Source organism: Bicyclus anynana, chromosome 6 (assembly GCF_947172395.1).
Source record: "Bicyclus anynana chromosome 6, ilBicAnyn1.1, whole genome shotgun sequence".
NCBI lineage: Eukaryota > Metazoa > Arthropoda > Insecta > Lepidoptera > Nymphalidae > Bicyclus > Bicyclus anynana.
In genome coordinates this window covers 7,442,242-7,459,614 of record NC_069088.1, presented here as the reverse complement: position 1 = coordinate 7,459,614, position 17,373 = coordinate 7,442,242, and the positions used below count along the sequence as shown (strand labels likewise).

Below are 17,373 nucleotides of genomic sequence, written 5' to 3'. Positions count from 1 at the left end.
AATTTAAGTAATGTAACGTATAGTCGGTTCTAAATGAACTTTCCTATGTCCATAACAATAATGGCGTCCGATTACAGTCACTGTACTTAAAGTGATATGAAACATTGATATTTCTGTTGTGAATGACGATTGAATTATTACTTTGTGAAATCGACTACCAAATCTATACCTTATAAACTAATATTATAAAGAAGACGTAAAGTAAAGTTTGTGAACTTGTAGGGGGTAATATCGGGATCTACTAAACCGATATTAAAAATTCTTTTACCAATAGATAGCCATCATAATTGTGAGTGTCGTCAGCTATACTCTATCCATGTGTTGTATTAATATTAACTAATTAATACTTTTAAAAACAAAGATTGTTGGAATGCTTGTAGAATATATAACTTGGCGTTGCCAGCCCTAATTTTAGATAGTAAGACTTTATTAATTTGTTTTTTACCAAACATCCTGATATGGGCGAAACTCGCAGAAAAATTACATTAACTTCAAGCATAGCTACGAAATATTACAAAGATTAAATCAGAACTCTTGAATATATTAAAAAGTTTACAAATCCTAACTGTGTCTAATTTCTTTTTTGTTGAATTCTGTATTCTAAGTTTTATAAATAAAGTGCGGTATTATTGCTAATTTATTTAAAATTTGTACATCGTGATTCACACTGTATTTTTTGATTTTACAATCAACTAGCCTGGTTCTATTGTTCACTCTATAGTTCACTTTTCATTTCAAGCAGTAAGGAATTCATTCATTCAGTGCTTGTCAAACTTGCCAAAGGTTATTGTCTGTGTTCTCATTTTATTGTCCCGTTTATATTTCTGATATAAATATTATTTACAACTGATTAAATTGCGTTAATAGTGTGTATATTGTATAGTTCAAATGTTATACTATAACAAATAAGATCTATGTGAGTGATTTTATTTATGGAACAGTAAAAATTTTGATCCCTAAACTGAAATGTCGTAAATGATCCCTTTGATTGGAAAGCTCTCGTAGAATCTCTAATATGTCGTTGCTTGGTTGCTTGGTACTTGCCAATTATTGGGAATATACTCTTTGATCTTAATTATCTGTGGTACTCGCTGTCAACTGTCAAGTGTCTATTTCTGACGTTTCTGTAAAATGTGGTTGGAACTTGGAGTGGAATTCTAATTCGTGAATGTGAATTGTGAAATGAAAGGACTGAGAGGAAAGGTTAAATTATTGCAATTATTTCGCAGTGAATAAACCGCACTGCACTGAGGCTTAGTTTACCTTGACACAGCCTTGAGTTTGGTGTGGAGACGTTTGGAGTTAGATTTATCTTCTAATCCTTCACAGTAATTTATCAATACTATGGCTGAGACTCAAGATAATCTTTTGCAAAAAATTAAAGATCAAGGTGATCTAGTGAGAAAACTGAAAGCGGCTAAGGAATCTAGTGGAAAGGTTAGTCTACTCATCATTTATGTCTGACAACTCTTGTTAAGGTATTATTCGGATTAAAGTTAATCCATATTATTGCATCATGCTGACATTAAACCCAAATAATTGCTTTATAGGGTAAATCGGCTACAAATTCGTTACAAGATTTAGAAGAAATTAACAGACACCTCTCAAAATACAGTTATATATCTGGCTTTGTACCGAGTAAGGCTGATGTTGAATTGCATTATAACCTAGAAAATAATTTAGATTTTCGAAAATATCCACACATAAAGAGATGGTGGTACCATATGCAGAGTTTCAGTGACTCAGAGAGAACTCTGTTCCCTGTTAATCATCCATCATATGCAATATTTAATGTAATGCAGGGCAAAAAGAGAAATTTTGATCTTGAGGTTTGTTTTTGCTATTCATTGTGTAGTTTTGATCTATATTGATGCATTTACAGCTTCCCTACAAGTTAGCAGATACTCTGTAGTAGTTAATATGATTTTTCAAAAGTGAGGTTAGGGAACCCCCATCAGAGACATAGTTCTTATTCAAATAGTTTAAAAAGTCTGAGTAAATTAAAATGATAACATAAAACATATAAATGCAATCTTAATAGTTGTATGTGTATGTTTTACTCTTTTTCATTAGGAGACAATTTCTGTTTAAAACTTACTATATAACTGATATTAATTAATACCTCATGTCAAGTTATTGAGAACAGCACAACTCAACATTTTTTTTAAACATTTCCTAAAATAAACTTGCTTATATCACTATGCAATTATTTGTTAAAAAATATATCTATTTTACATTAAAATAGCTTGTGTTTCTCTAAAACTAATCTTTAAATCCAATAATTCATACACTCTTGTGGTTATATTATTATAGTTTTGTGTGAAATGTGTGTTTATTGTTTACTAGCAGATGCCACGTAGTTTCACCTACATAGTTCCTGCTCCTGTAGAAATATGGGTATGAAATATAGCCTATAGCACCTTGGATAGTGTAGCTTTTGGACCCAGTGCAGGTCACTGTGAATCCATGGATTGCTTAGATATTTGTCTCAAACAAACTAAACTTTTTATAATATTAGTGTATATAACTTACAAGGCCTGGATATTTCCCAGCTTAGGTCAAATTGAACATATAATTTGGAAATTGGCTCATCTTAAATTCTGTTGCTAGGCTTTTGCCATGGTTACCACAAATTCCTTCTATTGTTTGTTCTGGTAAGATCCCATGATCTATGTGAATTAAAACTGTCATTTTAACACTATATTATTATATAACTACAGAGAGTGCTGCTTGCTAAAAAGCTGTATATGTAATCAATTAACAAAATATTGTCTCTATGAATCTCCACATATGTTTACTTCGTTACCACACAACTTAAAAAAAATATAATATGATGATTTTGTTATTAAATAGTTTTTTTTTCATTTCCGGTACTAAAGTGGTGACGAGGGATCATATTGGTTTGAAATAGAAGTTTGGGAAACTCGTTGAAGCATGTTTTATAAAGCAATGAGATTGGTAGGAAATCTATCAACCGTAGAAAGGTTGCGGAACTTAGCACAAAGAAGTAATTATGCAAAAACTATTATGACAACATCTTGCTGCAAGGTATTGGGAAGCTATTGCTTTTAGATTTAGAAACTCACAAAAGTCTAGTGGTTGTTTTGCACTCTTTTGTAGTTTTTTTTATTTTGTTATTAGATTAGTTTTAGTTACAAGTTGATGATTAATTTAATGACAATTAATATAATTAACTTCATACAATGTATATTACCAAATAAATAAAAATTAAAATATCAACAGATATATTCAAAGTAAAATCTTAAGTGAAGATATTCTTAAGTGGTCAAAATTCTGGTAATCATTACCAAAACTTTGACCAGAATTTTGATTTTTTATCTATTGATAATTTAATTTTTTTATCTTATTGATATTTAAGATTTTTGATAAATAATAGTGTTTATTGAAGAAATGATGAAAATAAAGCCAGTAAAGATTTGGATACAATCATATTTTGTTTAGATGCGATATATGGTTTTAACTTTAACCAAAAAACACAGAAGTTGGTATTGCACTGATGGTTGAATTGGATTTCTTAGTTTATTTCTTATTGGATCAATATCCAAAAAAAATGCCATATTATTAAATATATGTTATAAAATAATTTGATTTATTTGATGAAGGTAGAAGGGTTAATAAAGTGAAGGGTTAAGATGGAAAAGGATGGAGGAGGCAATCACCCATAGTGGCCCCTTTTGGGTAAAAGCCTCCTCCATACTTTTCTATCCACCATTAAGAAAAAAACAGAAACAATAAATTATTATTAAAGATATTACTAATGTGTGTCAAGAAGTTACATAGGCTATATTTAATCCCTGTATTCCCACAGGAATAGGAAGTTCACAGGTGAAACCGTAAGGTTTTGCTAGTACTTTGTGTAGTTATGAATATGAAAAATAATTTATGGTATAAAAAAATATTACTAAGTATTGTTGCTATAGTTTTATCCCAGATCCATCAAAAACACTAGAATGCATGGTTCACTGGATTTTGTATTTAATTGTTTTATTTGTATTTGACATTTTAACATTTGAGGATTCTCCAGATATTGGTTATGTTGTACAGATTAATCTGTTTTTGATAGAGGATACCAGATACCTGATTTTAAAAAAATGCTGGACCCTATTGAATTTGTTCAAACTTTGAGTCTTGTTTATTGTAGATTCAAGAGGAAGTATCAAAACTGCTCGCTCTAAAGGCACAGCTGGGATCCGAGGATGCTGCACCATCAAAGTTTGTTCTCAAAACACCCAAAGGCACAAGGGATTACAACCCACAGCAAATGACAATCAGGAATAATGTGTTACAGAAGATTATAACTGTTTTCAAAAGACATGGCGCTGAATGTATTGATACACCTGTTTTTGAATTGAAGGTATTGGCTTTTATCTTTACTAAAATTATTTGTCTAGCTTATCGAGGCCACCTATTGACCTTATTTTTTTTATTTCGTCAACATTACATAAATGATGAGCTGATTCTTTTTACATTCAATGCAAATTTTAATTACAATGTAGAATTGACGAAATTCTACATCAGAAATTGTAGACGTATGTGTACAAGTATGTGTTAGAAAAGTAAACATTTATTAGGCATAGCATGCAGCAATGAGCTATTATGTGAACAGAATAAGATAGAATAACAGTGGAATTGAAAATGTCTTTCATTCGTTGCGATGGGACGAAAAAGCGAGCGATATTTTGGATGTTTGAATTTCTTTTTGTTGTCTTTATACTGTCGACATATCTCGAGACAAGATAAAGACAAATGTCGACCAATAGCGGTAGAGTCGGAAATATCGCCTTTGCGTTCGTTGCGGTGGGACGAAAGAGAGAGCGATATTTTGGATGCTGTGTTTATATTGTCAACTTATTTCGAGACGAAATAAAGACAATTGTCGACCAAATAGCGGCAGAGTCAGCAATATCGCTCTTTTTTTTTGTTGCGATGGGACGAAAGAGAGAGCGATATTTTCGGCGCTGTCTTTGTATTGTCGACATATCTCGACGAGTTATAGACAAATGTCGATCAATAGCGACAGAGTCAGAAATATCGCTCTTTTTCGTTACATTGGAGCGAAAACCGTTACCTTACGTTAGCTGGAACTGGGACAACTTCTCCGCTATTGGTCGGCATTTGTATTTTTCTCTTAACGAGATAAATGTCGTCTGTCAGGTTTCGGGAAATACTGTACTACTGTACTGATTTCTGCCTCAATGCTTTGCTCTGTTCCTGTTTAAAGATAGGATTGAAAAGGCAGGTACCTTAACTTTCGCCTCAGGTCGATGGGCTGAGATCAACAGATTATAAATGTGATGATTTAATATCAGGTGGGCCATCTGCTTAATCTGTCACTGTCAAATTCATATAAAAATGAAAACTAGATAAGTACAAACTATTGTAGCTAATATGGGTAGTGAAAAGTCAATTACATTTTGCTCTCTTCGTTAAGGTGGCTCGTAATTTATAAACTTATTCTAATTCAAAGTCGCAATATTAGCTATCTATGTAGTGCCAAGGCCAATGGCCAAAGCTACTTTGCACACCTGACCTTGAAAGTGACTTGTCCTGTTCCGCAAGTAATATTGCTCGCAATTCACTATTGATATAATATAATTCTATGGGTGTTTCCAAACCGGTTTGTCGATGACGATTACATTAATTATAATCACCGAAAAAGCTACACAAACTTCCTTATAGTAGTAGTTTTGGTGGAGGCGTGGCTGTAATAAAAATAGGTGTAATTAAAGTCGTTATGATGACGGCAGACTAAGTCTATTTATTTCAATCCTTGAACAATTCATCATCATCATCATCATATCAGCCGATGGACGTACATTGCTGGACAAAGGCCTTTAGTAGGGACTTCCAAACATCACGACCCTGAGCCGCCTGTATCCAGCGAATGCCTGCGACTCGCTTGATGTCGTCAGTCCACCTACTGGGGGTCGACCAACACTCTGCTTTCTATTGCGGGGTCGCCATTCGAGCACCCTGGGACCTCAATCGGCTCCTTGATTTTCGAGTATAGCTCGTTCCATCGTCCGCTGTGTGACTCACAGCCTTCTTATGAGGTCCATAGTTAGCGACCAAGTCTCGGAACCATAGATCACCACCGGCAACACGCACTGTTTGAAGACTTTTGTCTTTCTTTATAAAAATTATCACTACCAACTTTTTTGGGGAGCGAACAAGCCCTCGCCTATAATTTCCTCGAAGACGCCCTCATAAGGAGACACTTACGCTTGGCGTTGGCATTCTTTCACCGATTATTATTAAAAGAACCCTACAAATATTTCTGACATCTCGTCACTCAATTTTCCACTCCACTATAATTACAAGTATACTCGTGTAGCAGAACGGTATTTACCGCTCAGTGAAAGTAGGAAACACTGTCGGTTTCCCATTAAATACTTATAGGTAGTTGTGCAAAGCACTACATACAAACAGCCAAACCACCACAATCTGTCTGTTTAAATGCTATAAACCCAAATCTATTGAAAAGATTTTCATTTTTACTGATAGTTTAATGAGAGAAGATTTAAAAGTATTATTCGTTAAGGTTTTTTATAAATCTTGCAAAATATTGCGTTTATTTGTTTAATTAAAATGTGTTAATAACCATTAATAGAATCACATTAGTGCAGTAAAGTCGAATCGTTGTTTCTCACGATATATGCTCGTGTACGTTACCAATTATAAACAATTTTTCCTAGAAAATAGGTACTATCAATGATATTTTATACTAGAGATGGGGCACTGGCGCTTCAAAACTGAGGCGGACAAATGTGGAACATTGACTTAATTTCATTTAGTCGCATATTAAACAACGAACGTTATTAAAACCTAAATATCGTCTACAATGTCGAGTTGTGTTCAGGAAGTGTAAAAAGTATTCATAAATATATAATAGAATTAAAGATAAAACTGTGCAAGTGCGGCTCAGTGTTGTAGCTAAATTCGGATTACTTTTTGCGGTGATTTTGTAGTGACGTAACCTATACTATAAAATTATCAGTGGGTTCTATGAATTCCTAGACGATGAAAAGCGCGAACTAGATCGATTTTATGCAATAGTAACTTATCACTTTCAATACAACACAACAGCTTTGGATCACGAGATTCTGGGTTCGAGACCTGTAGCGCTATTCTGTAACGATGTCAAACTCAAAGTCAAATTCATTTATTTCAAATAGGCTTAGTTAGATGTTGTTATAGCTCGACAGTATGAGTCTTGAATTCACCTCTATTTCTTTCTCGTTATAGAATAGCCCTGCTGGATCGGGTTATGAAATATGAGGTTTTAATTCTTCCAAGAATTTTTCAGTAAATATATCAGCCCAGAGTTGAGTAGTTAGTAGTGAGAGCACGTTAAGCCGTCGCTCGGTGACGATCATTATCATCAACATGATAGTGAACCTTTATCGCCGTTAACCTGCCAATCCGCATTGAAACAGCATGGTGATTGGCACCTCTCGGTCTCTCACTGTCGTGTCGGTCTGCACTCTGCAGTCCCATGAGAGTGAGGGTATAGAGAATGCACCTGAAATGCACCTGAATGAGATTAACATTTTGGTTAATCTCACCATGAGATTAGCCGCCGTGGCCGAAAAAAGAAAACAATTTAGTCGGTAGCATTATTATTATTATTATTATAAGGGGAAGGGCCAATCAATAACTGTCGTTTTGTGGATTTTATTTACCAATAACAGCAAAATAAATAATATCTATAGGTCGGTTTATTACTAAACTCTTTGTTACAAAAATCTTTACAGGAAGTCTTAACAGGAAAGTATGGCGAAGATTCAAAATTGATTTACGATTTGAAAGACCAGGGTGGCGAAATCCTGTCCCTAAGATATGACTTAACAGTGCCTCTAGCGAGATACTTGGCAATGAATAAAATCAATAATCTGAAGAGATATCACATTGCCAAAGTTTACAGAAGAGATAACCCAGCTATGACCAGAGGGAGGTATAGGGAATTCTATCAATGTGTAAGTATTAAGTATGAATTACATGGTTAGTCCAAAACTAATTGTTTTGATGTCGCTAAGCCATATACAATTGTACATATCAATTATGCTTTGTTTTAATAAGATTGGACTTCGGAAAAAATCTTTTATAAAAAAAGTCAAGTAAAAGTCGATAATTAAATATTTAATGATTTATGATAATGAGATATTATTTAATGTGAATGGAGTTTACTAAACATAAGTTATCATATCATAACCGTCGATACCGGATGTCAAAAATTATGGCTTAAGCGCGATCCTTTACGTTTACCTACTATGCATTTATGCCTTTCTTTTCGCTTTTTATTATGACTCATTCATACACAATTAATGTATGTATGAGTTTAGTTTCGATGTGTAATTTTGCATCGATCATAAGTCGTCTTCACTTTTTTGAAGTAAACGAAAAAGAAACGAAAGTGAAAATGATACTAACTACATATTACGTCGTGATAATTATGAAATATGATAAAACGAAAATAACTCGACAAAGTGGGATTGTTTCTTAGCTTCCTTAAGTTTCATTATTATATTATTCGAATTACACAAACACATATACACTTAAGTATACGCTTTTGAGATATCTCTGATTATCGATATTTAAAGTAAACTCTTATCTTTTCTAGCAGGTTTGATATACAAAAATTTCATAAATTTTCAACAGGATTTCGACATAGCGGGACAGTACGATTTGATGGTTCCGGATGCGGAATGCCTACTGGTTGTAACGGAAATATTAAACTCCTTAGACATCGGCAAGTATGTGCTTAAAGTGAACCACAGGAGGTTACTCGACGGAATGTTCGAAACATGTGGAGTACCAGCTGATAAGTTTCGTTCAACCTGTTCAACCGTCGACAAACTTGATAAGGTATTTATCATAAGGTTGAATTTGCTCTGAATTTGGGATTTTATTGAATATTGGACTATATTTCAAAATTCAAAATTCATTTATTTCAAGTAGGCTCAGTTTACAAGCACTTTTGACACGTCTGTTGACTATTTGTAAAGATTCCACTACCGGTTCGGAAGGCAGGTTCTGCTGAGAAGATACCGGCAAGAAACTCAACAGTTGCTCTTTTGAAAAAGTCATACAGTATTATAATTTACAATTGATAACAATTACAATTTCTTATAGTTTTACTTCTTGTGTGAAGGTGGAAGCTGATCCAATGGCCTCCAAGCACTTTTATCGTTAAGGAACTCATCAATGTTGTAGTAACTAAGTAAATGTTTTTTAACACATTGCTTAAAGTTGTGCATTGGCAAGTCCATCACAGGCTTGGGGATCTTGTTATAGAAGAGTACACCCAAACCCACAAAAGATTTTTTAACTCTTTGGAGACGATATGGAGAAATAAATAACTTATGCCCGTGTTTATTTAGAGGCCTTTAGGTATAATTTTCTTTATAAATAATTCTAAAACTGTCAAAGCAAAATGGGCCAGTTTTTATATGTGATTGTGCGTCCTTTTATTATAATAGGTCAATGGTAATAATAGTATAGAAATAATTTCGAGGTGGACCACCCTTATCACGTAGGACCGAAATATACTCGTACATATAAAACTTCATCACAGTCGGTCGAGTCATGGGCGTAGCGAGGTACGGGCGTAGGGGGGTGCAGCCAGCGTAAGAAATAATCGTTTAGGCTGATACTGAGGCTGAAGCTGAAATTCAGTTTCGGTTTCGTCCGGAAAAATTTGTTTTGGTCGGACAGTATCAATTGATAAGATACTCGATTTGAGTATAGTTGCCCCCCTAGATATAATCCTAGCTACGCCCATGGGTCGAGTCGTTTCGGAGGAAAGTTTAATATATTTTTTTTTCTTGTACGGCCAATCTGCGATCAGTCCTAAGATTATAAACAAATATGTTGCGAGTGTCTTTGTATTGTGGAGGTCGATCCTCATTAGTCGGTGCTCATTTGGTGCGTCCTGTTTTTCAAATGTCCAGGTCGAGTATGCGTTTACGTTTAAGACGCCTCAGACAGTCATCAGTGAAGAGTCTGCTTGCCAAGATATTAGGATGAATAAGGAGTCGCTTCTTGTTATTTTGGCGATTGAGAGTTTAATATAAAGTTTTTTCGTTTATTTCCAGTCACCATGGGAAGAGGTTCGCACGGAGATGATCAACGAGAAAGGCGTTACCCCCGAAGCGGCTGATCGTATCGGCGAGTACGTCCGACTAAACGGCAGCTCGGAGTTAGCTGACAAACTATTACAAGATGAGAAGTTGTCTAAAAACAAAAGCGCTGTCGAAGGGTTAGAAGGGATCAAATTGTTGCTCCACTATTGTGAGCTTTATGGTATTAAGGATAAGATTTTATTCGATTTGAGCCTCGCGCGAGGCTTGGATTATTATACTGGAGTTATTTATGAAGCTGTTTTAACACGTGAGTTTTTATTTTTTAATTGACTGAGCTCGAGTTTCCTCTCATTCTGAGAGGAGCTCAGCAGTGAGCTGAATATGGGTTGATAAAAAAAAACAGTAATAAAATTACTATTTATTTTTTAATTTTTATTTTTTAGAGCCGATCAAAATTGGCAACGAAGACCAAACAGTCGGATCCATAGCCGGCGGAGGGCGGTACGATAACCTTGTTGGAATGTTCGATTCGAAAAACAAACAGGTGAATATAAAAGTATTATACAGGGTGCTCGGGAGTAATTCCCATAACTCTAGGGTTATATTCTTTATGGAAAATTAATCAAAAATGTCTAAGAAACATGTGTTCCAAAATGAATATTTTCGGAGTAAATAATATTTCTTTTGTAAATAGATCTTAAATTATGTCCCATATACGCATTCTTATAATTATGACGTAGTCAAGTTTAACGTATTTTAAAATGCAAGGATAGATAAAGGCGTGTGTTACATGGATAGTCGGAATTATTTGAATTACTTTATATGAAAACAAAAAGTTTTTATTTTTTTAGTTAAAAAATATTAGTTATTCGTCAACATCTTGAAGTTATGAGAAATACTCCCGAGCATCCTGTATAGTGTGAACTCTGACCGCTACTTTTTACTTTGGTTACGGGTCATGAAGTATTTTTTTTTTTTTTCTGATTGTGTAAGTGCCGTAGGCTCCTTATGGGACCTCAGCGGCGTCACCGGGGGGTTTGGGCGAGCGCAGAAGCATCGCCTGATGGGGCCCGAAGGCAGAAGAAAGCAGTGGGCGGAACGACTCTCTAAGGGCGTCTCCTCTGAGACTCTGGCCTCGACTTAGAGGGCCGTTCGGGACATGAAGTATTGGATTTGGGTCTTGGGTCGAGAATATAAGGTTATTGGGTTATTCTTTCATCAATCAAACTGTCAGTCAGCAACCCAGAGTGGAGAAGTTGGTGGTGTTACACCCTATACTATACCTCGGTAACAACACTCAGCTGATAGTTCTGAATTTAATGAAATCTAACTTTGACGGCGTCTGCGGCCCAGTGGTATGTACGGGTGGTTTACAAGACGGAGGTACTGGGTTCGATCCTCGGTTGGGCCGATTGAAGGTTTTCTTAATTGGTCCGAGTCTGGCGGGTGTACGCAGGTAGGGTGGTAACTACAACTAGCCGTGGCTAGTTACCACCCTACCTGCGTACCCCCAAGCGACTTAGCATTTCGGTACGATGTCGTATGGAAACTGAAAGGGATGTGGATTTTCATCGTCCTCCTAACGAGTTAGTCACTTACCATCAGGTGAGATTGTATGCAAGGGATAACAAGTAAAGAATAAAATAAATAATCCATTATGACCCATAATGAATTATGTGGAGGAGCTATTAGAGTTGAGCAATACAATTATACCCTTATGACTAAATGATTAGTAATACTTTACATTTGTGTTTCTGAATAGCTGGTTGCCTGCAGGGGACAAATCGATTTTGTTTTCACATATCACAAATTACCATGTTACGCAAAGCAAATAACCCATAATATTGTATCTGACATTGCATTCACTTTTGAAACAAAGTGGGACAAAATGTTCAAGTATTATCAATTTTTATTATTTCATATAATTTAAAGTAAACCTTCTTGTATTTGGCGACAGTGTTTAATTTAGCCTTTAAAAATATGTATTTACATTCTTTCCGGAGCCGTTCACACAAACAAATACAGACAGACATACACTATCTTAAAAATAATCCATATAGTTTCCTAGGGCCTCAAAATGTCGATATCCCATGAGAATTCGGAATTTCGGTGTGATATCAAAATCTTCCCTACTCAGTACTAGTAGGAAGATAAAAAAATCAAATTAATCAATTTGTACATATGTGGTAACCGTTTGACACACGAGTACTTATTACTCATAAAGTCAGGCTGTCCAGCGAATGCGTTTTTGACACCTGTCAATGTTACCTTTTTATATTTATTAATTAATTGTTAATAATTTTAGCCAAAAATTAATATGTTCATTGTAAGCTGGCATAATTATTTGATTTTTAATGTTGTAAACTCATTAACCGTTACGGGATACGTGATAGCCCAGTGGAAATAATAAATAAATAATAACCTCTGCCTCTGATTTCGGAGGGTGTGGGTTCGAATCCGGTCTGGGGAATGCACATCCAACTTTTCAGTTGTGTGCATTTTAATAAATTAAATATCACATGTCTCAAATGGTGAAGGTAAACATCGTGAGGAAACCAGAGAATTTTCTTAATTCTCTGTGTGTGTGAGGTCTGCCAATCATGCATGCCTGATGCATTGGGTCAGCGTGGTGGACTATGGGCTTAACCCCTCTCATTCTGAGAGGAGACTCTAGCTCAATAGTGAGCCAAATTTTTTTAAAAAAGTTGAATATTAAATATGACCAATATTCCTATTCTCCTCCAACTAGTCGGGAAAGACTGTATTAGGAGTGGGTACGACAATACACCAATGGGGCGAGGATCGAATCACCACCCTCGGTGATGAGTCCGACCGCTCTTACCGTTGAGCTATTGAGGCTTTGAGGAATATAGGTTGATAACAATACGACTCGTTAATAAGGTTAATAAAAGATATTTATATCTCTCATTGACATTGACATTGACAGGTGTCAGAATTTTTCAGTCAGTGTCAGTGTTTTATTGTAATTGCTCAGGTGCCATGCGTAGGCGTCAGTATAGGAGTGGAGCGCATATTCTCAGTGCTTGAGGCGAAGTTGGCGGCGGGCGACATCAGCGTGCGCACCAGCGACATCGACGTGTACGTCGCCTCCGCGCAGAAGAACTTCCTCGAGGAGCGCATGAAGATCTGCGCTGAGCTGTGGAACGCTGGGATCAAGGTTGGTGGAGCAATATTGGGTTGGACAATATTTTGGTTGGGCAAGTTTAATGATGGGCCTGCCTGAGCAATGTGCATCTTGTAAATAAAAATATCTTGCAGCACAGCACGAATTTTCAAAAAAAAGTTATCAACCGGTACCCTCCCATAAGAAGTTATCACTTCAAAAACTGAAAAAGGATTTTTAGCGCAAAATATTACCTTGACAACGAGCTAAAAATTAAAATCTCTAATAGACCCACCAGTCTGATTCAATGCGTGTTGGCAGATTGGAGGGATGGTGTTTGACTCTGTATCAATTGCTGATCATATGTGAATAATTATGACCGGGCCTGACCACTTAAAGTGCTTAAAGGTATACTCTTAACACCACCTCGACCTCAAGACTCTGAGACACGTTATCCGTGAAACTGAGTCTTATACGATGATAAAATTAATAAACAATATTTTTTTTTTCATAGACCGAGCAATCCTACAAAAAGAATCCGAAAATGCTGAACCAACTGCAACACTGCGAAGAAAACGGAATCCCCCTCGCTGTTATCCTCGGTGAATCGGAACTTAAACGCGGTCTGGTAAAGATTCGTAACATAACAACTAGACAAGAGGACGAAATACCTAGAGACAATCTCGTAGAAGAACTGAAATCTAGAATTGAAGTGTTAGATATCAAAGAAATGAATGGACCCATTCGCAAATAAATTAGTAATTATAGAAATTTGGTGCAGTTTCATTGATGTAAGCTAGAACAGGGTTTCTCAAACTTTCGGCTCCACGAACTGTTGAAATGTCCAAGTGACAGCGAACCCCTTACTAAGTAATGGGGGGGAACCCTCCCCCCCCCTCAACAAAAATTTTTATTTGAGTGTTGAAGAAAATAACGTTTTTATTTGAATAAAAGGTAACACATAAAGTACCGAAAGAAATGTCTTTGTAATATTAATGTGATGGGTTTGCTTGTTTCTTGTCGCAAATGGATTCAACGTTAGGAGTAATTTTGGACAATTTTAACCTTAATTCTGACTCGGTATCAGTTATCAAACCACCATTACGTAAATCTTGTCGCGAACCCCCTGCCGTCAAATGGCGAACCCCTAGGGGTTCGCGTACCCCACTTTGAGAAACCCTGAGCTAGAATATTGCCTCGAAGAAGAGCGTTTAAAGTGAGTATTATGTGTATCTCACTAATATTATAAACGCGAAAGTTTGTATCGATTTGTTACTCTTTCATACAAAGTACTATTGCATGGATTTGGTTGAAAAATTAATGGAGATAGATTATACCCTGGAATAAAAAGTATGTATGTATTATATACTTTTTATCCCAGTAAAAGTCGTGGTTCCCTCGGGATTGTAAAAAACTGATTTTTTGCGTTTGTATAAATTAATAACATTGTTTATTATACCTAAAGATGATTCACCACGAGATTCCATACGTTAAAAATAGTGTTGTAAAAGACTCGAGTGTTTAAATTTTTTGCATATGACAACCTCGGGTACAATTAGGAATGGTTTTATAACAATAACCAATAGATCTTAGGTTTGATTCCTAGCTTGGGTCAACGTAAGATTTCATATTTTCTAAATTGGCTTAGGTTTGGTTGGTTAGTAGTTTTTGACCGACCTCTTAAATTGAAATGTTTTTTTGGCTGTATTTTTTACAACTACAGTACTGATACTATTAGTTATATTGTAAAAAAATCCAGTGACGAGTAATGGCAGGCGTCCACATTTCCTCAACGTACGTATCGGACGCATCGCATCTACGGATTTTATCCGTCCGATACGTACGATGCGGATGTCGTGATCGATAATGTATATTGAAATGGAGGCGTTAAATCGTTCTGAAAACGACAAAATATCGTCTGATAACAATAGTTTATAGTATTTTTTTTTTAATTTTTAATAGTGTTTTGTATTTTATATTTACATTGACATTGTTAAAAATTAAAAAAAAGAACTAATAAATAAATGAGAGAGATACAGTTTATAGTCATTATAATGCGAACTGCTAAAGACGACGTATCGTCACGATATAGTGCGAACGGGCCTTAACTTCCATTTTCGATACAATGTTTGATATGTACAAATATTCAAGTGAAATATTTTTGACGGAGTATATAATATTATGCATACCTATTTATAGTTGGATGCAATATTCATGACGTCTCATATATAAGCTGTGGGTGTCGCTACGCGCAGGTCGCATATAAAGTCAAGGCGCATGTGAGGACTACGGGTGGGAGAGAGGCGCGCACGGGGTGATGCCTTGCCGCCGCGCCGCTACGCTACCGCTGATATCTAAAAAATTGTTATATTGTTTTGCGCAGCTGTTCCGAAATGTCATAAAGATTGCATAAACTATACTTACACGGTATGCCGATATACTATAAGTTTTATAAGAAAACAAACATGAAAATCAGGAAAATAGTTTTAGTTAATCTTGAATTTGTCCTAGACCTATTCGGTAATAGATATGAGAAGCGAATTGTGTGATAGATTTTAATTTAAATTCTTTCTTTGTACAAAAAACATTCTGAAACAGAATTCAGTTTTTTATTTGGTAATCTAATTAAGGTATTTCCGTAACTTTTCATTGTATTTTTACAATAACAGTTCACCTTCACACTATTATCATCAATACTTTTGATTCCTTTATTTGTAAGTTTTACTTACGACATTTATTTTGGTCACTGCTCTTGCACTATTATTTTCATTTGAATGGAATTCTGATTTAGTACCAAAAGATTTAATTGTTATTTTATCTTTAACCACTGCCTGTTACGATATTGATCTACGAGTATTAGATCTCACAAAGAGCCTGGCATATGAATAATTGTTTAATTTATTTATATTTATTGTGGAGTATTACGTACGTTTTGTATACGGTTAAGTATAGGTCGCGCCAATCTTAGAGCCCGTTCTGAACACAAGGCTTATTTCTCTTGCGTAGTATATGAAAACATATCCCAACCGAGTTAATAATAGTTGCGCTCAGCCTCAGACCAATTATAGAAGGACTAGTACCGCACACAAATTCACGAACAAAATAGTCTGTCATGAGTCATGAAAACGAGCTTAGCTAATAATATAAAAGCGAAAGTTTGTGTGTAAGTGTGTAAGTATGTTCGTTTTTCTTTTACGCTGCGGCGATCTACTGAAGCGATTTGGCTAAAATTTGGAATGAAAATAGATTTTATTCTGGATTAACACATAGGCTTACTTTTCATCCTGGAAAATCCATGGCTCCCGCGGGATTTGTGAAAAACTTTCGCGGGCATCCGCTAGTTTGGTATATATCTTACACTGAACTAGCAGTTTTTGCTCATTTTATACACCCTTCAATTGCCCAAAAAGGTATTTTTACGGCATGTGTCGATGTTTCATAGTTGTAATACGATTACAACTATGAAACATCGATACTATAAACAGTTTTTATAATAGCATTAGATCATTGATCATATACTTTATGACAGAAAAGTAACGTCTAGCGAGGCAGGTCCTATACAATTACAGGAATCGGAATTTGGCGTGACCTACATGTAGTAATAAGGCGATTTATAATAATAAAAATCTGAATTAAAAATCTTTGTTCCTGCATTTTGCATTTCGTTAAATTTTCGTGTGTCTTTTAAATTTTTAAATATTTTAATTTAAAGTAATAATGCAATATTAATACAAAATACAAGATTAGGAGCGAGTAAGTCCGTTAATTTTATTTTAAAATTAATTTATTATTTTTTGATTTCAAACAGCTAACTGTATGATTCGATAGAGTAATTTATTTTCTTGCTACGTGTAAGATGCTACGAAGTAAGTATGTTGACTTTTAACATGATTTTTTTTCATTGTTTGTTTGTATTTTTTTGCTTAATATTTGTAAAGTATTTAATAAAAACTTCTTTCTTATCATGTGGTTTGATTAACGTTCTATTTTTTATTGAGTTATTTTATATTTTATTGTAGACTATCAGCTGAGATGCCTTGGCGTGGTAGATAGGATGCGTTTTTATTTTATTTCTAAATCGCATGAAAATCAGTCTGACAAAATAATTCAAAGCAGCTCTCTCTCTTTATTATAATAAGAATTTGT

The 17,373-nt window shown here is 35.1% G+C and overlaps 1 protein-coding gene across 3 annotated transcripts; it reads left to right on the top strand.

The window, feature by feature from the left end:
* Window positions 1-1,114: 1,114 nt before the first annotated feature.
* Window positions 1,115-17,189, top strand: LOC112043199 (histidine--tRNA ligase, cytoplasmic). 3 transcript variants are annotated; one of them, XM_024078504.2, is made up of 9 exons: window positions 1,115-1,437; window positions 1,551-1,829; window positions 4,163-4,375; window positions 7,776-7,997; window positions 8,680-8,886; window positions 10,116-10,410; window positions 10,547-10,647; window positions 13,099-13,281; window positions 13,742-17,189. In XM_024078504.2, the coding sequence occupies exons 1-9, from the start codon at window positions 1,345-1,347 to the stop codon at window positions 13,979-13,981; spliced, it is 1,833 nt and encodes a 610-aa protein (XP_023934272.2). In that variant the 5' UTR covers window positions 1,115-1,344; the 3' UTR covers window positions 13,982-17,189. The 3 variants fall into 3 exon arrangements, with proteins under 3 accessions (XP_023934272.2, XP_052737863.1, XP_023934273.2); XM_052881903.1 differs by lacking the exon at window positions 1,551-1,829 and adding an exon at window positions 2,880-3,048 and having other exon boundaries at window positions 1,116-1,437; XM_024078505.2 differs by lacking the exon at window positions 1,551-1,829 and having other exon boundaries at window positions 1,117-1,437.
* The last annotated feature ends 184 nt before the right edge of the window (window positions 17,190-17,373 follow it).

Excerpts from the sequence above, each read along its gene's own strand:
- LOC112043199 (XM_024078504.2), top strand. The coding sequence starts at position 1,345 with ATGGCTGAGACTCAAGATAATCTTTTGCAAAAAATTAAAGATCAAGGT. Across the intron at positions 1,830-4,162 it reads AGAGAAATTTTGATCTTGAG|ATTCAAGAGGAAGTATCAAA; the intron begins GTTTGTTTTTGC and ends TGTTTATTGTAG. Across the intron at positions 10,648-13,098 it reads TCGATTCGAAAAACAAACAG|GTGCCATGCGTAGGCGTCAG; the intron begins GTGAATATAAAA and ends GTAATTGCTCAG.